At 33.4% G+C, this 25166-nt stretch overlaps 1 protein-coding gene across 1 annotated transcript; it reads left to right on the top strand.

Annotated features, from left to right (window-relative positions):
• The first annotated feature begins 1232 nt into the window (after positions 1–1232).
• LOC120142674 (BURP domain-containing protein BNM2A-like) lies at positions 1233–2356 on the top strand. The gene is made up of 2 exons (XM_039157201.1): positions 1233–1350; positions 1436–2356. Exons 1-2 carry the CDS (start codon positions 1300–1302, stop codon positions 2246–2248), a joined length of 864 nt encoding a protein of 287 aa, XP_039013132.1. The 5' UTR covers positions 1233–1299; the 3' UTR covers positions 2249–2356.
• The last annotated feature ends 22810 nt before the right edge of the window (positions 2357–25166 follow it).

The following is a 25166-nucleotide window of genomic DNA, read 5'->3' as shown; positions in this document are numbered from 1 at the left end:
TCAACTTCTCTAAGAAGCACTCCCATGTCGGTCTCGCAATCTTTAAAGCTAGCTTGGCAGTCTCCCACCAGTCGATGGCATCACCTTTTAGCAACGCGGTGATGCACTCAAGCTTACCCTCTAGGGTAATATGCAACTGTCTAAGGGTGCGAGTAATCTCATAGAACCACTGGTCAGTAACTATGAGATCATCGTCTCTAGTGCCAAAGAAATTTGTATTCTTGTAACGTTAGAGCCGCTCTACTAGTGACTTCTGAGGTGCTACGGGTGAGGTAGGTTCAGCGGGTGCTCTCGAGATAGCTCAGATGATATGTCTAATAGCAACTATGAGGTCCCTGAAGATGGTAGCCTCGTTTATCTCGGGGTCCTCTAGTATATCCATCTCTTCGGAGTCTGAAACATACTCATCGCCAGTATATCCAGTGAGTGAGGCATGACTCTCATTGTGACCTTCTTGACTGTGTGTTGGGTCATCGACCATAGCTTACAGAGTTCAAAGAAATAAGTTATTATTGGCATTCCAGATAACCAAGTACATTTACACTCTAGGGGCATGCATATCACGAACTCTTATTGAATCTAACCATAATAATGGTATATAGGTATTGGTCTAGCTTACCCGTATTATTATTATTATTATCCACATGACCACAATGATATAAAGACTCGTCCACGTCATTATGCGTTAAAATTTAATGGCCCAGTTATACATTGAAGTCATAATCAAATTTAGTGTTCTAATTAGAGTAATTAAAAGTTTAATGAGATAAATGATACACCAACCATAATTTAATGGTATATGGTCTAGTTTACCCGTATTATTATTATTATTATTATTATTATTATTATTATTATTATTATTATTATTATCATCATCATTATTTTTATTATTATTATTATTATTATTATTATTATTCAGACAATTCAAAAACAGAAAGGTTAAAACATATAAATAGTCCCGGAACATTTAGGGCTCTTGTATTTTGGCTACCCAACTTTTGAAACTTGCAATACAATCATCGAACTTTTAGTTTGTTTTCATCCAATACCCAAGATCAATGCTTGATAACTTTTGAAACATGGAACATCAGCAAAAATTGACGGGAGGTAATGACAGGGACAAAAATGAAAAACAAACTAAAAGTTCGATGCCTATATTGCAAGTTTCAAAAGTTGGATGACCAAAGTGTAAGTTCCGTAAATGTTCGGGGACTATTTATATACTTGACCCAAACAGCAATCTTCGTCTTTATAAATGAAAAACAAAGGTGAATTCAGGAGGAAAAAGTTGAAGAAAGAATGAGAAATGAGTTTGTTTCTTGCAGCTTCCTCCTCCTGCTTTTCGTTTCGGTAATTATTCTTCCACTAAACTCCATTTTTCATTTTTTTTCACCCAGATTCATGCTATTAATTAAGCTTTTTGGGCCTTTGCCAGCTTGCTACTGGAAATGTAGCAGCGTCTCATATGGATGATGATGATGGTGTTCTTCTACTCCCCCGGCAAAAAGAAGATGGTCATCCATCATCCCATATGGGCATGCACATGGCCATGGGCATGGACAAAGATGATATCCTAAACCCAGCGGCCAAAGTGTTCGCCACCATAAAGGATATTGTGGTCGGGAAGACGATGCCCATCTATTTCCCCTGCATAGAAAACCCAACCACTTATCAGTTCCTCCCTGACCAAAAAACCCACCACATCCCTTTATCGTCGGAGCACCTACCGGAGCTGCTCCGATTCTTCTCCTTCTCACTGGATTCTCACCAAGCCTTGGCAATGAAACAAACACTGAAGATCTGTGAGATGGAAGCTCCAAAAGGAGAGGCACAAGGCTGCGTTACATCTTTAGAATCGCTGGTTGATTTTGCAGAAAGTATCTTCGGACCAGATTCACAAGTCGGAGTTGTACGATCATCTTTGATATCAAAATCGACTCCTGTTCTTCAGAACTATACTGTTGTCGAATTCAAAGAGATTTCAACTGGAAAGCTCATAGCATGCCACAATGAACCCTATCCGTATGCAGTTTACTATTGTCATTTCCAATGGGGCACTGTGAACAAAGTATTCATGGTTTCCCTCGTCGGTGAGAACGGTGATGAGTTGAATGCGGTGTTCCTTTGTCACATGGATACATCTTCGTGGAGCACCGGTCATATCGGATTCCGCCTTCTGGGGCTTATGCCGGGGGAGTCTGAGATCTGCCACTTCTTCCCGGCGTATGACATGGTTGTGGTTCCTTAGTAGTACTAAATTGATGGTTGTCACTGTTGTTTTGGACGTTACGAGGCGATGCATTTTGCGATGTCGTAATAACTTTGAAAAACGTTATGATACAATCATTACATTGTATTTCGGTCGTAATTTAATACTAATATTTTCTCATATCGTATTTCATCGTGATAAAGTTAGAATAAATCTTTGTTATTCCAATAATATTGATGACTATAATATAACTTTTGAAAGTTTATAAATTAAAATAAAAACTTATATAAGTTTTAATGACCATGAGTGTAATTCACACACACATAGGGAGGAAGAGAAAGTTAATATCCACTTAAGCAATGTAAAAATCTTTTATTTAAGACATTTGGATGAATGAAAATAGATGATTGAGATTGACTATTTGTTTTTTTAGTGAATATCTTCTTATTTTTTTATTGATAATCTCAATCATTTTTTTCACTCATCTAACGATCCTAAATCTGAGCTTTACAGGATCCTATATATGTATATATATAGATAACAATTTAATCTATATTATATGTATAATTTCTCTAATCTGATTTTTTTATATAATTGCTTAGGGTTAAAAGGATTATTTTCAACATGTATTTTGATATGGATATTAATAAAGTAGTTCATCAATTAGTTTTTCTTTGAATTGTTTGATTATAGCTGGTAGTATCTATTCAAAATATTTATTAATTAATAATTTATAACATATATATATTTTCGTAGACATAATTTCTTGAACTTAATATTTTTAGAAAATAATCTCATATTGTTACGTTTTAATTAAATATACGATAAATTACTTCAAATATTATTAAAGTTAAGATTTTTTTTATCCATTTTACTTTTGAATTTTAACTTGATTAGAATGTACTATTGAATTTTAGTTTTAACGTCGGTTATTACATTGGGTTCGTTATCCAATTAACTATATGATGAAAAATCATTTTCTTTCCCGCTATTTTTGTTTTTTTATCAATTTTGTCATTAAATTTTAAAACATTTTAATTTTGAAGAGCGAAATTTATGATCGTTATTAACGATCAATCATTGTCCATCATCAATCATCATTCACGATAAAATCAATTCTAAAACATTCACATTTAACTCATTTTTCTTCTTTTTAACTTAGTTTTTCATAAAATTCACTCTAATATTTTTCCCGCTAACTATTCAATTTTTTAAACAAATAACTCTAATACTTCAAAATAAAAAAAATCCTAAAATGATACATTTAATAATTAATATACAATGAAAAAAATCTGATCAATATAATAGTTTGTTAATTATATCATCGATAACAGTCCTTTTATCCAAAGTCGTCGAAACTTTTAACATATAAAAATGTGTTAATAATATTGTTAAGAAAATGTGTCAATAATTGTTCCATTCGTCCCTTTAAATTTATTCTTATTAAATTTTAAAATTCTCTCATTCAAAATGTTATATTAAAAAATTAATAAGTAATAATATTTTTATTTTCTTTTTTATCTTTATGTATCTTATTTTTTACACTTATCAAAATAAATCTGATAAATTTATCAATTACTTTTTAAGAAATAATTTTATTATTTCCTTTATTTTATATATGATCAAAATTTTCTCTTAAAATTATATATTTTATCAACACGAGATATAATTAATGGTAAGAAAGAAAATTTAATTTACATCTCTCGTGAATTCTAATGACTAGTGTGACAGGCGCTAAATATCGACCTCTTTTCTCAAAATATAAAATTAATTATCAAAATGATTGATATATTATTAAAATCTAAAACTTATCTCTAAATATAAAATAAATATTACTAATTATGTTATAATTAAATAATATTTTTAAATATAGTTATTAATTTCACTTTTTAAAATAATAAAGTTTATAAGTGATGTGATTCTATAATCTTATTAATGGATGAGCCTAGAGTCAGTGATGCACATCGATGTACGCTACTAATGATATGCACCACTATGTATAATAAATGTAAAAATAAGGTAAAATTCATAAATGATCAATAAATTTTATTAAAATTATTTAATTTATCATTGGACTTTTAAAAGTTATAAAATAGACATTAAACTTTGGGTTTTATTTAAAAATATGTAGTGATCGTGAAATATTGTTAAGGGAGTGATATGACATGCTAAATTAATAGGAAATATCATATTTGGCCCCTCAATTATAACTAAAATTTTATTATAATTTTTTTTCAATATTTTCAAGTAATAAGTTCAAAAAAGAAATTTTAAATTTAGAATTTATTTTAAAATATGAAAACAATTTGTTAAATTTATAATTTTTGAAATTTATTCATTCATCAAATTATTTTATAACTAATTATTTATTAACCGTGATTGTATGTGTACAATTATAAATTTATTAAAAACTTAATTATCAAACAATATAATATTTTTAATTAAACAATATGATTCAAGCATTTGACTCTTGTTTAAGAAGTAAAAACACAATTTTAAAAAATACATCCAGAAAATTATAGTACCGAATTAATAAGAAAAATACATCCAAATTTAAATAAAAATAATCAAAACGACTCTTAAATTTTAATAATGTGTCAAGTAATTTATATGGAATAAATTCAATATTTATAATATGAAACTAATTGTTTTTTAAATTTATTTATATCCATTTTGTTTTCAATCTAAGGAACATAATCAAATTATTTTAATTAAAATTAATAGTAAAATGAAATTTTAGTTATAATTAAAGGATCAAATAAGATATTTTTTACTAATTTAACATGTCACGTCATATCTTTAATAATAGATAAATGTGTTGTATCCATTTTATAATAAAATCTAAAATTTAATGCTTATTATATAATTTTAAAAGATTTGGTGTCTAAAATAATCATTTTGATATGGTTTAATGTCCTTTTATAAATTTCACTTTATAAAATTAGTTACATCATTCTAGAATTCTCTCTTATTAATAATTAATATGATAATCATTTTGATTAGACTTACGTAATCATAATAATTATTGTGATAATTAAGACAACTTTGTTAATTCCTTTTATTATTTTTTTCCACAATAATGTAAAGTTCCGTAATGTCAGACATGTGATTGTGCAAGTTGAATATGAGAATTGAAAATTGCATGTGGGGCTAAGAGATTGGGATCTGGGAGGAGAATAAAATGAAATCGAAATTTATGTAATAATTAATAGATTATTATTTGATATATTTTACAAATAATATTTAAAGATATTAATATTATCTGGGATTAAGATCATCTCCAATGCTATTTTACTGTAGCATTTTTCTACATTGTAGCATCTTCAACCCTGCGCTACATTTTGCTCTACTGTGGAGAATTGCTACAGTGCCGTACCACTTCGCTGCACTTCGCTGCACTGTAACTTGCGCTATATTTTTCTTTTTTTAATAATTAAAATATATTAAATTATAAGATATAAAAAATACCTTTAAATTAGATAAATAATCATATTAATTTTTTTGTAATTTTTCAGATTTTATGTATTTTTCTGATTTTTTTATATTTATAAAATTAATATTATAATAGTTAAATATTATGAATAAAGTGGAATTAGTGGTAATGTAGAGATAAAGCTGGAGATGAATTATTATTTATTCTCTAAAGTAGATATAGAAATACACTAAAATAGAGATAAGGACTGAAAATGATCTCAGACATTACGTTTTTGGTAATTCCATTTATGAAATTATTTATTTTTTTACCTTTTTCGTATGAATGATATTTTTCTCTATCATCGTTTGATTGTCTTCAATTGTCATTTACAACGTGATTAGTACTAGAACATTCTTTTTCTCTTTCCTCTTTCCTCTTTGCTTTCTTTAATTTGCTTTTCTTAGAAAAATTGAAATCAACAAAAATCAAATTAAAATTTTGATCTTATCTTGATCTGATAATGGCTCTTGATCTTTGTAATAATTGGCTCTTAGGCACATAATATAGATCTACTTTTATATTATATATAAATTACCTAAGTTAATGACAAGAATAAATATTAAGGATAGAGTATATAGATGATCCTCGGATATATGACGTTGTTGTATTGAGTTCTTTAATTATTAAAAATTATAAAATAATTCATTAATTACAAGATATTATTTTGTTGAGTCTCTCAATTATTCAAAGTTATACAGTAGTCATCTGACTATTCATATGTTCTAAACTAATTATTTTCCTTTAAAATTTTGATGACTGTCTAATTTGGACGTTAAGTTGTTGATTTAGATATGAAAAAAATTATATTTTAATGATGTCTACTAGTATCACTATTGCTTTACATAATGTAAATGAAAAGTCCATCAATAAAATAAAGTTTACACCATTTTGAGATAAAAATTTTATTACATTCCGATTAACATATTAACATTCAGCTGAGACAGTCAAAATTTTTAAACAAAAAATGAAATTTTGAAATATATAAACAATTAAGTGACGATTTTGTAACTTTTAATAATAAAAAATTTATATAATTAAATAAATAATTTTATAATTTTTAATAATAAAAAACTCATAAAATAGTGCCTATAGTCACATATCATTTGTCTACTTTTTTAATGGCCCTCCACTTCATATTATTGATCTACTTTTATATTAATATATACTACTTTTCATCCAATTTAATGACTAGAATAAAATTTATTTGAATATACTCTATATGGGAAAAAGGTCCAAGCTAATTACAGACATAAAATGGAAGAAAGTTGTACATAGAAAAGAGAGTAAGGTGCTGTTTGTTTTTGCAGAGGTAAAAGGTCTGCAGTCTGCGGACCACATCTGCAAGCATCTGTAGTAGAAGAGGTGGACCAAAAGTCTGCAGTCTGCAAGAAGAAGACTGTTTGTTTTTTAACGTCTGCAGACTGTTAAAATAAACTGAAATATAAATAAACTGATTTTTTAAACTGAAAAGAGTTTTACAATACTGAAATTTAAATAATTTTAGTTTTACAATACTGAAATTTAAATAATCCATACAACTACAATAATTCAATCCATATTTTGCATTAATTGCTCATCAATTTCATCTCGTAGCTGAGTCATATATTCTCGATCCGCTATAGAACCATGTCCTTTAGGCTCGTCTTCATCATCAACAACACGCACATTGGTATATTTTGAAATGTCATATTGGGTTGATCATATTCATTAAAGAACTCATCGCTCAAACCCTCTTTTCTTATAAAATTATGAATTACGAAACATGAAATGGTAATGTTTCTTTGAGTAAGCAACGAAAATGGTGTCATCCTCTTTAATATCGGGAATCGTGCTTTCAAGACACCGAAAGCACGCTCAATGACGTTTCGAAGATTTGCATGTGCATGATTAAATTTTTCTTTATTAGTCAATGCACGCCTGTGATGGAAATCTCCAAGCCAATACCTCACATTATGATATGGAGCCATAAATCCTCGAATGTGTGCATACGCGGCATCACAAAGATAATATTTGTCTGTAAATATATAAATAATCAGTTATTATTTAAACTATGATGAAAATATTTAAAAAAACTATAAACGTACCAGGTGGTGGAAATGGGAATGGTGCATCTGGATCTGCTAATGCTTTTGATAATATTCTAGCATCATGTGCTACCCCTTCCCAACCGACCACAATAAACGTAAAAATCATGTTGAAGTCACAAATTGCCAATACATTTTGATAACAATCCTCTTTTCCCCTTCCTCTATATAAATCTTGTTTATTAGCAGGGACAACATCATGTATCAGAGTTCCATCAAGTGCACCAATCGCTCCTTTAAAAACCCGTCGTAGTCTCTTATTATGTCCAGGAATGTTTGGATTCGGATTAAAAGAGATTGGTACTATCATATATTTTGCAAAAAGCATCATTTTATCCAACACTTCATAAAAAAATTTATGAATTGTTTGCTTTGAGTGTTGAAATCTACGCTTGATAATCACATATCGTTGATTATGACCGATCATCATAAAAAACATAGCCATTTTTTCCTCAACCGATACGTGTTTACTATCTTTTAACGAGTAATTTACTCTAAAAATGTGCATAGTCGGACAAATGATTCACGAGACATGCGTAGTACTTCAACGCATTGTCTAGGATTACCTTGCGATTACTCTAACGTGTATTGATTTCCAGATATTGCAGAATCATTGTCTCGCATTCGTTTCGTACCTCCCTTACAACAAAAGCAGAGATAAAAATACATAAGAATTATGAGTAGTAATTTTGTATCGTAATCCATAATGAACATGTTAAAATGTCAACACTTGTTAATAAAATAAACAAGATAAATATAACTTTAATACAAACCATATAATATTTCTAACATGGACCACAAACCATATAATGTTTTGAACATCGAAAAACCATATAATATTTTTAACATAAACCACAAACCATATAATGTTTTAAACATCGACAAACCATATAATATTTCTAACATAGACCATAAACCATATAATATTTCTTACATAATCAAAAAGACCAAACAATGTTTCCTTACTTTAATAATCCTAAACTTGTAGCAGTCATCTTGATCCACCCCTTTAATACCTCAGGAACAGCCGGCAACGTCATCCATGCATCTCTCATAGGCATGGACAATCCAAAAATGTGAAAAGCTGCTAAGAATAGAGGATCTATTGGGTCCAAGTTACAAAGGTCAACTTCTCGTAGCATTCAACACTTGTTGGCCCATCCTTGTTTTTAACAATATGCTGTAAAGCTTTTTGCATATCCACTGCTATATCATCAAAAGTGACAATTGTCTTATCACTCGAGGATTTTGAGGTTTTAGCCCTTTTGCTAGGCCTATCAAAAGTAGGGGACGACTCAGGAGGTGGATCAACTGAGGTATTGGGAGCTGGCTCAGAAGGAGGCTCATGGGAAGTGCCATCATCATCTTTAGAGTCAATAAAAGAGCTGTTTGTAAGCAACAATGGTTGAACATGATGACAAGAAGATGATCCAACCCCTGATGTTGTTTGGGTTGAGGTCCACTTGCAATTACCAGTGGCACTATTGCCATCAAATAGTGTTGCACAAAGTTCTAGAAAAGGCAAAGGGGTTGTCTTCAACGAAACAACCTTTGGATGTCCCTAAATCCAAAGTAATAAAAACTAGTATAAGAATACTTAAGAACTTCATACCTAAATGTTTGAAAATATATATAAAACATACCTTCCTAAATTCTTCCCATTCCTCATTCGTTAAGGTGAAAGTGTTGGTTTGAGGGTTGTATAGGTTGCCGGTTTTGTTTCTCAGATACACCAATCCTATGTATTTTGCTTTTAGATTGTCGTAGGTATTTTTCATTTGTTTTTGACTCAACTCCATACCAAACCTTTCCTTAAGAACTCTTCCTAATTTAATCCATGACTCCTTATGCAAACTCAATCATTTCCTTTCAACATTGTTTATTTCTTCGATACAAGTTTCCAATAAGCATTTTAAATGCTCATTGGACCATTGTTTCTTCTATCCCATGTCTATACACACACAAATCATCATACACAGCAAATACATAACATCAAACAGCAAATTCATAACATACAAACAACAAATTCATAACATACAAACAGCAAATTCATAATATACATATATATATAAACAACAAATACAATATATACATACATATATATATAAATCAGCATATATATAATAGCCTAGTTTAAACTTTTATAATATCCTAGTTGTCTGCAAAAGTCAAATGCACAATGAAGAAGCATGTAGAAAAAAGCTAGATATATTCAAACAAAAATCGATGGTCTTGCAGCAGCAAAAACAAACAACAAAGAAACACTTATTTGTTAACAGGAGAGTCTCAGGAGGGTCTCAAAGCAGCAAAAACAAACATCAACATACACAAATCAGGATACACAACAAATCATACCTGTGGTAGATGGCCGGTGACGAGGGGGGAACATCGATCGAATCAAGAACACAAGCTCTACAGCAAGGGGGAATAACGATCGAGGTCTGCAGCGAGGGGGAACAGCAATCGAGTGGGGAACAACGAAAGGAGAAGCGGCACAGAGAAGGGTTTTTTTAGGAGGAGAAGCGGCGCAGAGAAGTGTTTTTTTAGGAGGACGAGCGGCGCAGACAATGGGTTGAATATTAGGAGTGAATAGCTGAACAGAATGGTTTTTGTTTCGTTAAAGCAGTCGATCCAGCATCCATAATCTAGTTTTTGTTTCTTTGAAGACCTTTGAAGATGTAAGGCCACGTCTGCGCTGCGCAGACCACGCGCAGACGTTAGAAGATCTTTTGTCTTCTAAAAAACAAACGGTCTGCGAAGTCCAATGTCTGCGGGTGGTCTGCACGGCGCAGACATAAGAGCTTTGCAGACCTTACACAGTAGAAACAAACAACACCTAAGTATCAACCAACTCAAATTAATTAGTTTTCTTTCGACTTAAAAGATTATTTTTGCACTTGTAGTAGATTTAATTTATCAAATTCTAGAGTATTTTTATTTTTTTAATAGATTTAATTTATCATTTTTCGTTTTTACGATATTTTTATATTAATCTAGTCATTAAAATTACTCAATTATATTAATATTTAAAATATTTATTATTATTTAAGATTTTAAATTAAGATTTAAGGGTTATGAATTAAAGTTTAGGTTAAAAGATATCCAATTTAAGATTTTAAATTTTAAATTAAGATTTTAAATTTTAAATTTTAAATTAAGATTTATGATATAATTATATAATTTAACCGACTAAATAGATATGAAAATATTATAGAAACAAAAATAATAAATTAAATCCATATCACTCACAATCTTTGCATTCAAAATCAATAATCTTTTAGCATTTTAAAAAGCTATCCATACACTGTTCATTTGATGCTGATTGCTTGCAGTGCACTTCAATTAAAAATATGTACTTCTTTGGATCTATTCTTCTATTTATCTTTCACAATTATTTATATTTATTTAATATTATTCCGTATCCCAAAGTAAGAAAAAGACAAGATTTGATTTGATTTGATTTACAATGGGAATTGAGATGCAGAGTAGTTGCGGTGATTTCATGGAAGTTTCATTTTCATGGCCATGCATGTTCATGAAGCAGTGGAATGCTATTACCATAAACCTGACCTAAAATTATTTAAGGGTAAACTATACTATAAACTATTGAATTTTAGACGATGAATTGTTTATGTTATTAGATTTTTAATTACTTTAATTGTGTCATTAAATTTTAACTTTAATTTTAATCCTTTAAGTATTATCCTACCAAATATAAAATATAAGTAATGATTGTCCGATCTTATTAAGCAATTAGGGAAAATAATTAAAATCAATACAATATAAAAATAGTTAGTTTCTGATCTCACTAAGCAATTACATATATCCGAATAAGCTATCACTATATGCGATTACAAATATACATAAATGGTCATAGTCTACACATATCGACAATTGTCCTTAAGGCCACAAAATGTAGCTTAACTACGTAATCACATCTGTAATTCATCCAAAACAATACACACGCCTTTCCTCACAAGTATATACGTGGCTTATTCAAAATCATAGTTCATTTTATTTTAAAACATTATGCAAGGCTTATTAGTCTTTTACTATCTTATTACCCTTATATGATTTATCATGGACTAATTCGTACAAGGCATTCATGTCATTTTACCTTTAGAGAATTTTTTTTATTAATCTGAGATAAATACAAGGTAATATATATTCAATGATAACTCTCAATCATTTGACATTGAACACTCACACACCTGACACTCCTAACACTCGAACCGGTGGCATCTAAAACCCTTTTATACACTTTTAAAGACCTACATGATTCCTAAAGCTTTTTTTTTCTCAGCAAATTGATTTTATTCATTTAATCACAAGAGAGCTTAAACAGAGTTGTGAGCCTCATTAAAAACATCTCTAATCCTAGGTGGAGGAAAACAGTACAACACAATCGAACAAGTAACTAAACAACTTCAACAAGACATAGAAGCCACAAACTTGATAGAATGTCACACAAAACTAATCCAACAAAAGCATAACTACTAAAAAATTCCAAAACAACCTATAAGATTACCAAAATCACCAAACTTTGAATAATTCATGACTTTTAAATTATGATTTAGCAAGATAAATGTAATACCCTAATTTTGTCCGGGCCATTTAAATCCATTCGAAGAGGACCGGAAAATAATTTGAAGGTGTTGGTGCTCGATGAAGAATTAGTTCGGATGAAGTGGGGATATTGATGAGTGATGAATGAAAGCTTGCATTTTGGTTAATATAAAAATTGAGGAACTTTAGGTGTTTAATTGGATCGAAATCGTACCTATTGGAATTCGAGATATAAATCGAAATTGAAGTTCATTCCAAAATCCAAATTAAATATCTAGAGTCCATTTACAAACCAAAACTAAACCCAAATCAATTACAAAATTGAATCACCCAGCCCGTTCAACAATCTAAACCCAAGGCCCAGGTTTGACCCAGTCACAACCCAACCCTTTTGTAGAGAATCATTCGGTCACCATATATGCAGACTTCTGCCCACCACGTGAAGTACGATGATCGAGCAGCAACTCGTCCCCCTGCTCCACGAGCACACCACCCCAGAAGCTCGAGCTAACGCTGTCGCCCGTGCCCATGTCTCCCACTGCTTCCCGTGCCCTGCAGGTATGATTCCAAGAGAAGACCCATGCTCTGGCACCTTGGAAAGGAAAATACACGCATCAACAAAAAAACAGAAAAACACTTCAAGAACGTGATCAAGCGAAAAGAGACCACAAGAGGGGTTCGAATAAAAAGGAGGCAACAATTACAACGGGAAAAAAGAAAACCAACAAGTTTTCATCGGCCATAAAAAAAAGGAGAAAGCAACACGAATAAGGGGTTCACGAACAGCAGGGGGTTCAAAAAAATTGTAACAGGGGAGGATTCCTATTCTTTTTTCTGTATGATCATGCAATGTAACAAATCCTTCCTGGATATGAAGAAAATGCAATGAATACAAAGCGGTATAAACTAAGCATTCGAAAATTCTTTTTTTTTTACATTGTTCTCCTATTATTATTCAAAGCGGGAGTTCGAGCTAAAATCAACAACAACCAGAAAATAAACATTAAATAACCCAGGCAGAAAATGAAAGAAAGAATAAAAATAGAGAAACCTTACCCCGTTTGGATGAACCATCGCCACTTTCACCGGGGTAAAAGCGGAGCCTCTCGTCGTCGAAGGTAGTCCCTAAGTCCTCTTTTATTTTCTATAATTTAGGGTTTAGAAAAGGGGGCTTGAGGTTATCTTGGAGTTGGGTTTTATGGAGGTTTGGGTTTAGGGCCGTTTGGTTTGTTTTTCTTTGGGGTTTAGGGTTGCCATGGCGAAGATGGTGGCTCAAGGAGAGAAGCGGCGTTGTTGTTGGCTAGGGGTTTAGGTTGCTTGGGTTTTAAGCGAGAGAAAGTAAAGAGGAGTTAAAGAAGATGGTCTAGGTTGTTTTAGGTCTTGGTCTTACCATAAGGTGGGTTTTAGCCATCGGTGTGCGGTGGTCGGCGTAGGGCGAGCTTTGGAGCTCTCGAGCGGAGCTATCGAGATAGAGGAGATAGGGAGAGAAGAGAGCATTGCAGCTGAAAGGGGAAAATAGGGCTAGGGTTCAATTTTCACCCAAAATATTATATATATTGGATTATCAAAACGACGTAGTTTAAGCAGTTTAGGGCATCCGTTTTGGGCGTTTGGTTTATTCATTTTCTGAGTCATTTAGGTTTTACTTGTAACTCATTTTAGTCATAAATTCATTTTTTTATGTTCTAATTTGGTCTTTATATTTTACGCAAGGTTAATTTCAGTCCCAAGTGTTAGTATATTTACTCTTTTCTGTTTTAAACATTTGACCCTCGTGTTCTGCATGTTGCATTTTAGTCCTGAGTGGTAATATACTTAGTTGTTGTTTTCTTAGACTTTTGACTTTCATTGTTTTGCATGATACGTTTTAGTCCTTAAATCAATGTCTTTGTCTTCCTAATTTCACTCCCATATTTTATGTGCATTTTAACTTAGTCCTAAAATTAATGTTTTGTATTTCTGATTTTGTTTCCATGTTTTACGGGTATTTAATTTTAGTCCCAAATATTATGTTATTTAGTTTTTGTTATTTTAGACATTTAACCTCTAATGTTTGCATGTTTCGTTTTAATCCTCGCTTCGATGTTGTGTAAACTTCGAATTTGGTTCTCGGGTTTTATGTTTATTAGATTTCAGTACGGACTGTGTTGTTTTAAATTTTTCACTACTTTATGTATTTGGCTTTTAAGTTTGGCGAGTTTCATTTTAGTTTGATGTTATGTTAGATTTATTTTATTTTGATGTTATGTTAGATTTATTTTAGTGTTGCTTTTACATTGGATGTGTAGTTTGGAGTAACTTTCATTTTAATCCTATGTATCACTTCGGTTGTATTATGCTTGCAATCCTTGGAAATGAAGATTTTATGAAAAAGAGCCTGTTTTTTACTTTCTTTATGTTTTATCCCCTGATTTAATATTTTATGTGTTTGTAGGCTTAATTTAGATTTATTTCGAGTGTATGCATGTATATATTATTTCGAGCATGTTGTTAGTACATATTTGTTTCGTTGTAATTTTTTTAAGCATGTTAACCTCATTTGCATGACTTAACCTAATCACATAATCAGATTAAGGGTAATATTCTTTTAATTTGAAACTGTCGGAATGGCTTCTCTTAACTTACTAGAGAGTTGTTTTGGCAATTTTAAATTAAAATTGTATCCTGTCAGTAACGTATAATTAAATTTGGATCTATCACTTTAAAATTTGGGAATGAAAGAAAAAGAAATATTCGACTATTTAAATTATTTGAGAAAAGATCGTTAGAACTCACCTAAAGATCTGGTCTCGATATTGTTAAATAATCAAATATCCTTTATCTTTCCTATGACTTGGTAATTTTAAATTAACATATTTTGTTGCTTTTCAATGTTACAAATTTGCATTTTTGTTGTTTAAAGGGATCATTAATCAAATTAAACTTGAACTTGTAAAATTTGTTGCAAACACATTAATTAATCGACTAGGTACCGATTTAGGGCGCTGTGCGGGTGCTAATCCTTCCCCACGCGTAACCGACTCCCGAACTCAGATTTTGATAACGTATACCTCTACTTGTCGTTTTAATTAAAATTAATTTTTATTTAAAATGACAAAATGTTTTTGGGTGCCCAATCACACCCTAATCAAAGATTGGTGGCGACTCCTCGAACCTTATATTTTTACGTAAAGGAATTTCCAATTTTTTAAAACGAGAGGTTTTTTAAAATCGCATTGTTTTTAACTAAAATTAATCATAATTAAAAATAACATGGTTTTCAAAATCTCGCCCCCCACTCTTTAAAAATTGTTTCGACAGCTTGGCGACTCCGCTGGGGACTTTTTTTAGAGAGTCAGGCCGATAGTCGACTAATTAATTGTCTTTGCAAACGAAAGTTATAAGTTCGTTTTAATTTGGTTTTTGATCCCTTGTTTGTTTTAAATTTCTTGTTTGCATTTTAATTTTTAATTTGGTCAACGAGTAAATAGTTGTACTAACGTGTGATTTGCATGTTTCAGTTTTCTGACCTTCATTTTAGTTTATTGATTGTCTTGGATCGAGGCAAAGGATTATGGGTTTCCCCTTACTGTCGCTATAACCTTTTGATATTTAGAGCCTTCTAATTATGCTTTGTTTCGTTAGGTAGGGGTGAACGCTACGCTTACGTGAGAAAAATTATTTTTCTTCGCATGGGCTTTAGCAAGTAACCTCTGGGGTACATGCCTTATGTTTACGAGTGAAACATTGAGTTTCCTCGCATGGACATAGGGAAATGTATCCTCTCGAATTGAACTTGATCCGTTTTAAGCCTATAATGGGTGAGGATCGAGGTCTAGCAATCTCAAGGGGGCACCAGCAAAGGATAATTCGAGGACCCTTTTAGTGATACCGAAACTCCGCCCATCTTGTGCTGAATCTATGTCCACATACACAAAGGGGAAACTCATTCTAATCGTTCCCTCAAATTTATTTTTGCAATAAGTATGAGAACTAGAAAAGCATGCAGTTAGGTTTTATATTTTCATACAAAGCATATGAATTAGATACCATGCGATTAGGAATTTTTGTGAACAACAAAGCATATGGGTAGATATCATTGATGGGTATGATATATTAAAGCATGATTGGGTAGCCAGCATGTGAGGGTAGGTTTTATTTGATGTTTACGGTGCCCATTATCTTGTTGTTTATCTTATGTGCACTAACCCGTTTTTGTTTTATGTCTATTTTATTGTGATTTTATTGCATTTGCATCCTCATGTCATCGAGGGGTGTTAATTCGCAAGTGATTGACTAACAAGAAGGCTGACCATATTGAGGCAAGAAATTCTCCACCATGTAGTCAAAACCGGGAGATCCAGAGATGTTCAAACGATACATGAAGAATGACACCCGATGAATGAAGAATCTGAAAATGCTGATCGGAGAATTCCTTTAAAGTAGCAAAGGCTAAGATGTTGACTCAAAGGATATATATAGTCATACCAAAGACGAGAAGACCGTTCATAAAGACATGAAGACCCTTTATAAAGACATGAAGACCACTTCGCATTGGAGGTAAGAATGAAGATTTCAAGATTCAATATAAGGACATCCGACTTCATAAAAGGTGATAGAATACGCCGATGATTTTGGAGGTGCAATACCAGATCCCATGAAGAGTATGACTCAAAGGGAATGAAGAGATGAAGAAACACATTTGTATTTTGACTACATGGTGTACTTACTGAATTCTTGTTGTCTAAGTGAACGGTCGTTCTATAAGTGGTCACTTTTGGAAATAACACCTCGTGCATCTGCATTTACATTTGCATTTGTACTCGCAATTTTATTATCCTATTGATTTACATATTTTGCTATTGTTTCCTTTTGTCATTTTGTTATCTTATTTGTACTAACTTGTTTTTTATGTGGTTTTTCTCATTGTCTGCATTGCATGATCATGACATTATCAAAAGGTGTCGATTTGTGAGTTGTCAGCATAGTAAAAGGTTTTAATGATGGACAAGGGGTTTCATGATCAAGCAGACTATAACACAGATGAGAAATGACATCCTAAGAAAGCTTCGAGAATAGTGGAAAGATATGCACCCGAAGATCGCGTGGTTGAGAAAGAGCAAAAGGAGATAAGAGAGATAAAAGAGCAGATGTACATGATAATGGATATGATAGATGCTTTGTCCAAAAGAAGAGAGACTTCTATAACAGAGTTCGACAGAAGCAACCTTGAGGTGTCAAATATGCAAGAGACTACTTTAGAACCTGCTGATTCTAACCAGTATGAGAGGCCACACACAATCATTGTTCGTATCAACGAGCTGTTTGGAAACGCCAGAGAAATAGTGGTAACTACAAAAATTCAGAAGGATGAAAAGAAGCCATGTAGTCAGAAATCGGTGGTATTTGATAGTCCACTCTAGACATCAGGGGGAGTAAAACTTAAAATTCCAGTCCAACCCAAGTCGAGAGGTGACTCTCATTTTGATTCTATCCCTATATCATATAAGGAGTTGTATGATGCACTGTTAGAAGCCCGAGAAGTAGCTTCGCATTATGTGAAGCCTTTGCAACCTCCGTATCCAAAATGGTATGACGTTAATGTTCGTTGTGAATATCATGCCGGGGTTCAAGGACATTCCATTAAGAATTGCACTGTCTTCAAACATCGAGTCCAACATCTTTTGAATCATGAAGTTTTAGAATTCGAAATGAAAGGTCGACTGGGTTTGGTGACTGATTATCTAATTAAGGTGGAGCCAAAAGTGTTCAAAGGTAAAGGTATCAGTGAGGACATCCAAGAAGAAGATAGTTTACCAAGATATGAAGCCCAGATTCTTCATTTAAGGAGCGAGAATAATAGATTGAGCAGAGAGATGAACGTTATGCGTGATAGTTTTCAAAGGATCAGCCATGCCTTTAAATTTGTCGGCATAAGAAATGTCCTAGAGGAGTGGATAGCAGGGGTCGCTAAATTGAAGAATGATATTGAGTAGTGGAGAAAGAATTACTAGGTGCATGAAGGCCGAGCGAATAAGTTTTCTTATGAATTACAGATTACAGAGAAAAGGCGCGATACAACTATCAATGATTTGGGTAGATATCAAGCCGAAAATCAGACGTTGAATTTGGCCATAGCTAACATGGAAATCTCACATCAACACCACAAGCAGGAGAGTGAAGCTGAGCTAGAAGCCACTAAAGCCAAGAACAAGAAGTTGATGAAGATGGTGGATGATTGTAGTAATCTTATGTAAGAGTTTCATAACCACAATGACTTTCTTACAAGGAAAAATCAACAGCAGTGTTTGTAGTTCCGAGAATCGGCACTCAAGATAGAGAAGAGGGACAATGTCATGAAAGTGGTTATGACCCAAGCAAGCAATGTGGCTCACAAATGGGTTGATTTAGCTGGCTTTGTAAGAGAATTGAAATAGATAGACAAATCGACCCCCGAGTATGAGTGGAAGTTAAATTGGCTTTTGAAGGAGATAGAAAAGCTAGGAGCGAAAGCTGTCCATTATCTGTAAAAGTTTGTTTGATTTACCAAAACCTTTGTGTTCAATGAAAGTTGTTTTAAGGTGGTCACTCTAAAATGACACCTTTTGTATTTGCATTTAGCATTTGCATTTGTATTGCATGTTTTTATTTAATCATTTTTACATGCATTAATTATGAAAACATGAAAATAACTTATGAGAGGTTATGTGACAGTAATAACCAGATCATTCATTCATACCACTTCCTCATCATCATGAACAAACAAATAGAAGCAATGGAACAATCTAATGAGAAATTACAAGATCAGTTGGTCGGGTTACAACAAGATACGAGGAATCAAGCATCGGGGTCTCTGCAAGGCACATCGAATCAAATGATCCAGGTGCTGGAAACCAAGGCTGTTGGTAGAAAGGAAATCACTGATAAAGGACACCAGTCTCATCAGAGTAGTGCATCAAGAGTGATACTTTGCCCCGGAGCATCTAACTCAAACCAAGGGAAGAGCCTCGTCAATTATGGGCAGTTTGAGAACGAGTTCAAGTGGTTGAATGAAGCCATTAAAGATATAAAGATTGTTAATGCCACTAACAAGGAGTTAGAAGCTAGAGAACTCAGTTTGGTCCCTGATTTGGTTATCCCACATGAATTTAGGGTGCCTAACTTTGAAAAATATGATGGCACCGGTTGCCCCCTAATTCATCTGAAGATGTTTTGCAGAAAGATAGAAAGGTACTTAGATGATGATAATCTATTGGTTCATTATTTCCATGATAGTCTTGCTGGGCCAGCTGTGGTATGGTATACCCGTTTGAATAAAGAGCAGATCAAGACATGGATCAACCTAGCTGATGCGTTTCTAGGGCAATATCAATACGTTAAAGGCTTAGCCCCAAAATGTCATCACCTTCAGAAGATGAGGATGAAGGCTACTGAGAGCTTTAAAAAATATGCCCTAAATGGAGAGGAATGGTAGCACAAGTTCAGCCTCCTTAGCTAGAAGAAGAAATATCATACATGTTTCTCGATTCTCTCCCAGTTCCTTTCTTTGAGTTAATACTGGGAAACTCGACGAAAGGCTTTAAGGACCTTATGCTAGCTAGAGAGTTAATTGAGGATGCAATCAATAAGGGAAACTTGAAAGTCACTTCCAAAAGCTCAAGAAATGAAGAGCGAAGAACTGATGAGGTGAATGAATGTCACGTCCATAGCTCTCACAGCTGTAAGAGAAAAGCGACAGTTGTTTACTTAAGTCGTCCAAAGAAGGTCCCACGATCGAAAAGTACTTTGAAAGTGTTCTAAACTTTTATCTCGGATTTATATCCCCATTTGGTTAAAGGTCAATACCTCACAGCGAGGCCAGTGAAAGTGCAACCAAACCCTTCTGCTTACAGCTATAATCCAGATGGTGTCTATGATTTTCACTTGGGGGCATTGGGGCATTCCACGGGAAATTGTAGGCCGTTGTTGAAGGAGATAGAGATGCTTATGGAAAATGGGACATTGACACAAGTATTGGTTAAACAATGGATGACAAGCTCGAGTGGGGCACCAGAGCACAATGTGTAGCACCCGATCGAATCAAGCATCACTGCATCAGAAGAATAGTGGGGCACCTGACTGTGCAAAAATCATTTTGTTCATCATGAAACTTTTTTCATTTGCAACATCTTGTTTGAACATGTTTTTTGGACTTTTTCGTCAGTTTTTTATAATGATATTTAAATGAATTCATGTTACTTTAAGGATGGTGAGCATTGAATCGGATTTATGACTTGAAATTCTTTGAATATCAACTGAGTTAAGAGCTCTTTAATAATGATGAGTTGTAGGTCTTTGACAAAGTGACAAGGTTGAAACCTGATAAAACAAGGACCTTGACCTTATCCCCAGAAGTTACAATCGAACACCGTACCTTTTTATTATAGGGACCGATATAGCATTCTCCTATCATAAAGGAATGAACCATAGGCTTGGTATTCAGGTATGCATAGGAGCATACAACATGGGGCATCTTTTGTGTATGATGTTACAAAACTAAACAGACCACACTTTTGTTGATGAAAGTTCAATGATGATTATGGTCTTTATGGATGGAATAGTCGAGTAGGTGAATCTAGTTTAGGTCAGTTGCTTGGAAATTGAACTCTAACGATGAGATTTTTTGACTTTCAACAACACTTAGACTATGACATGTTCTTCTTGACAAGCTTAAGAAATTGAATCTGCATACCCAACAATATATATATATATATATAATATATGGGTGCATAATAAAGCTGAGCTATTCCACTAAGGCAATTGGTTATAGAGGAAACTCGAAAGCCCTGGCTTTATGAATAGATTATATTCAAACCATGACCTTAATCGGGTACCTGGCAATTCAGTGTATGCTCCACTGTGATTGTCAAGTCAAAGACTTTGTGATGAGATGAACCCTTCAGCTAGCCCGATAAAGGAAAATTACAATAAAGCTGATTTCAGCTAGCCAGACAATGGTAAATTAAATCAAGTTTATCTAAATAAGGAGTTGCGGTAAAGATGGACTAAGGGAGTTGAGAAACACCTGTCATAGTCAATTTCACATGAGCACTCAGAAATTTCATTTTTAGATCGATATTTCTGCACTACCTTGGTTAGAGGAGTCTACGAAGCTTGAACAAATGGAAGATTTCAGAGAACTGAAATGGAAGTGTTCTGGAAAGTCTAGCAATGGATTATACTAGTTGCGTCATTTTGTCCACATCCGATTAAAATACAAAGCCAAAACGAAGGGCATGTTGCGGTATTCACAATGACCAAGAAGGAAATGACATTTTGGCGGTCGAAACCTTAGAAGATAGGAAGCCAACCTGGAGCCAACCCCTCAATTTTAACACTTGTCAAAGAACTATAACCCTGAAAACATTAAAGAGCTATTAATTCTTTTGATATTCTATGAACTCATGTCTATGATTTGATTTGATTGCGAACCTGAATTAAGGGGTAATATTTAATAAAATTCTTTCATTCTTTGATCTTTGAAATAAGAGAAAGAAGAAAAATATTTTCAAACAGAACAGTTCAAATGTGAAAGGTCCTTGAAGCTGGTGAGGCTCATTGTGCCTCTATTTGAGAATAAGAATAAGCAATGATGGAACGTGAAGCATTCCGTAATCTTGAAGTAGATAGTCTAAAGAGATCAGAATGGATGAAGAATAAGAGCTTTTAGCATTTCCAGATGACATTGTCAATAACCCATCAAGAAGTAGATGCTTGCCATATTTGAAAGGGGCACATATCTCAGCCCGAATGGAAATGCAAGGCATTGTGTTAGAAGGGTTGATCACTTCTTAAGTAGCATGAAGAAAAGCCCTCAAATTATTTGATAACACTACTGTGTAGTGACACCAGAATGAGAACATTCAAGTTGTGATATGTTAGGGCATGACGGAACCCACATCATGTTGAGATGACATGATTCAGACAAAAGAGGCATGAAGAACGAGCCTTACGATTTGAGGTGATGGGGCATTTCGAAGGCTCGTACCAGTATAAGATAATGTTGGGACATGACTGAACCCACATCGTGTTGGGATGACAAGATTCGGACCAAGAAGACATTGAGAGTGAGCCTTACAATCTGAGATGTTGGGGCATTTTGAAGGCATGTACCAATATGAGATAACATTGTGGTACTAGTGAAGGCCTATTTCAACTAGAAGTATTAATGTGGGGCATATTTGGAAGCCTATGAAGACTTGCAGAATGATCATTGAATTGGACAAATAGTTCCAATGAGATAGAAAGGTATGAAGAGTTAAAATGATGAAACAGTGATAATGAAGTTTATTGTATATGATCGTTTGGTCTATCATCAGTTACTTTACTCTTGTGATTTCATATCCATTAATGTGGACGAGCCGGTATCCCACTTTAATTTCTACTGAGTTTTGGTATCCTTGTAATACCATGCGAAAACTCTGAGTGCTACGCAAAGAGCTTCTCTGGTTGAAAGATATGGCCAGAAGTCGTAGAAAAAGATGAATGTGTGGTCAAATGTTTTACGACCCAGTGAGTATGGTGATGAATCAGTGTTGAGAAATGATTTGGTGACATGAAAAATTGGGATAAATCCTCCTTGCAATATGTTGTAAGAGTCAAATCAGAATAGATGCTGCTATCCCTGTGATCTTTACAGAGTTTGACATAGTCATGTGCACAGTCTCCGAAGATGAGGCAACACAACCATATTTCTGACCACAGCAAGAAGTTGAGAGATAAAAGCAATTTCTCCGAAATAAAGATAGGAGACAAAGCCAACAAGAAGATCAAAGAAGATCAAAGGGCTTTTCCAAAATGCAAGTTGAAAATTATGAGTTGCTACATGGATATCTGAGCAAACCCTAAAAAGGAATGATCAAGTAGAAGAAGACTGAGTTCGCCACCTTGAAGTCAAACAAAGAATGAATCAACATTTATGCATTCATGAGAACATCATTTGCATAAAAGAAAATGCATTACACTGATACATTTAATTGTATTCATGTTTCATGCATAAACACATAATTTTGGCAAGTCTTCCATTGAAAAGAGAAGATGCAGGATGTTAAATTCCCAAGTTGAAATGAAGATTTCAAGCCTCAAATGCAAGGAGTTACATTTAAAGAGGCATACCCTGAAGAACATAGAGGTCTAATCCATAGAAGAAACATCGCTTTGAAGTGAAGACCATCAGATGTAGAAGGAAAATGAAGATTTTTGTGTATAAAGAGAGACTTGCACACATGAGATTAGAGCAAAGTCAATCTTAAGCCTTCACTGAAAAGGAATGAAGCAAATCAATCTTAAGCCTTCACCAATAAGGTTGAAGCAAATCAATCTTAAGCCTTCACCAAAGAGGAGTGAAGCAAACCATCTTAAACCTTCACCGAAGAGTAGTGAAGCACCACCTTAAGCCTTCATAGAAGAATAGTAAAGCAAACCCATCAGTAAGTCTTTCGAGCATGATGCTTAAATCCTTCGGGTCATCAGTAAGTCTTTCGAGCATGATGCTTAAATCCTTCAGGTCATCTGTAAGCCTTTAGAGCAAGATGATAAGTCCTTCGGGCCATCCATAAAACCTTCGGGTAGGATGTTTTCACATGAATTTGAAAATGAAAAAAATGATGTTTTAAGAAGATGAAATTTTTGAAAACGAAGAATGCGATTTTCAAAATTTCACAATTTATAAGTCCTTCGGGCCATCAGTAATCTTTCGAGCATAATGCTTAAATCCTTCGGGTCGTCTGTAAGCCTTTAGAGTAAGATGATAAGTTCTTCGGGCCATCCATAAAACCTTCGAGTAGGATGTTTTCAAATGAATTTGAAAATGAGAAAATGACGTTTCAAGAAGATGGAATTTTTGAAAACGAAGAATACGATTTTCAAAATTTCACAATTTATAAGTCCTTCGGGCCATCAGTAAGTCTTTCGAGCATGATGCTTAAATCCTTAGGTCGTGTGTAAGCCTTTAGAACAAGATGATAAGTCCTTCGGGCCATCCATAAAACCTTCGGGTAGGATGTTTTCAAATGAATTTGAAAATGAGAAAATGACGTTTCAAGAATATGGAATTTTTGAAAACGAAGAATGCGATTTTCAAAATTTCACAATTTATAAGTCCTTCGGGCCATCAGTAAGTCTTTCGAGCATGATGCTTAAATCTTTCGGGTCGTCTGTAAGCCTTTAGAGCAAGATGATAAGTCCTTCGGGCCATCCATAAAACCTTCGGGTAGGATGTTTTCAAATGAATTTGAAAATGAGAAAATGACGTTTCAAGAAGATGGAATTTTTGAAAACGAAGAATGTGATTTTCAAAATTTCACAATTTATAAGTTCTTCGGGCCATCAGTAAGTCTTTTGAGCATGATGCTTAAATCCTTCGGGTCATCTGTAAGCCTTTAGAGCAAGATGATAAGTCCTTCGGGCCATCCATAAAACCTTCGGGTAGGATGTTTTCACAAGAATTTGAAAATGAAAAATGATGTTTTAAGAAGATGGAATTTTTGAAAACGAAGAATGTGATTTTCAAAATTTTACAATTTATAAGTCCTTCGGGCCATCAGTAAGTCTTTCGAGCATGATGCTTAAATCCTTCGGGTAATTTTTAAGCCTTCACAAGAGAGTAATGGAGCAAATCTATCAGTAAGTCTTTCGAGCATGACGATTAAATTCTTCGGGTCATTTGTGAGTCTCTCGAGCAAGATGATAAATCCTTCGGGTCATCCATAAGACCTTCGGGCATGATTTTTTTTCACCAAGATAATAAGGCATCCGAGCCATTTTTAGCCCTTTTCAGAATAGTGTTGGAGCAAACCATCAGATCATCAGATGT

This window comes from Hibiscus syriacus, unplaced genomic scaffold (genome assembly GCF_006381635.1).
Source record: "Hibiscus syriacus cultivar Baekdansim isolate YM2019G1 unplaced genomic scaffold, ASM638163v2 tig00110831_pilon, whole genome shotgun sequence".
NCBI lineage: Eukaryota > Viridiplantae > Streptophyta > Magnoliopsida > Malvales > Malvaceae > Hibiscus > Hibiscus syriacus.
The sequence above is the reverse complement of the archived record's forward strand: the minus strand, read 5'-3'. Positions and strand labels throughout refer to the sequence as shown.

Excerpts from the sequence above, each read along its gene's own strand:
- LOC120142674 (XM_039157201.1), top strand. The coding sequence starts at position 1,300 with ATGAGAAATGAGTTTGTTTCTTGCAGCTTCCTCCTCCTGCTTTTCGTT. Across the intron at positions 1,351-1,435 it reads TCCTCCTGCTTTTCGTTTCG|CTTGCTACTGGAAATGTAGC; the intron begins GTAATTATTCTT and ends GGCCTTTGCCAG.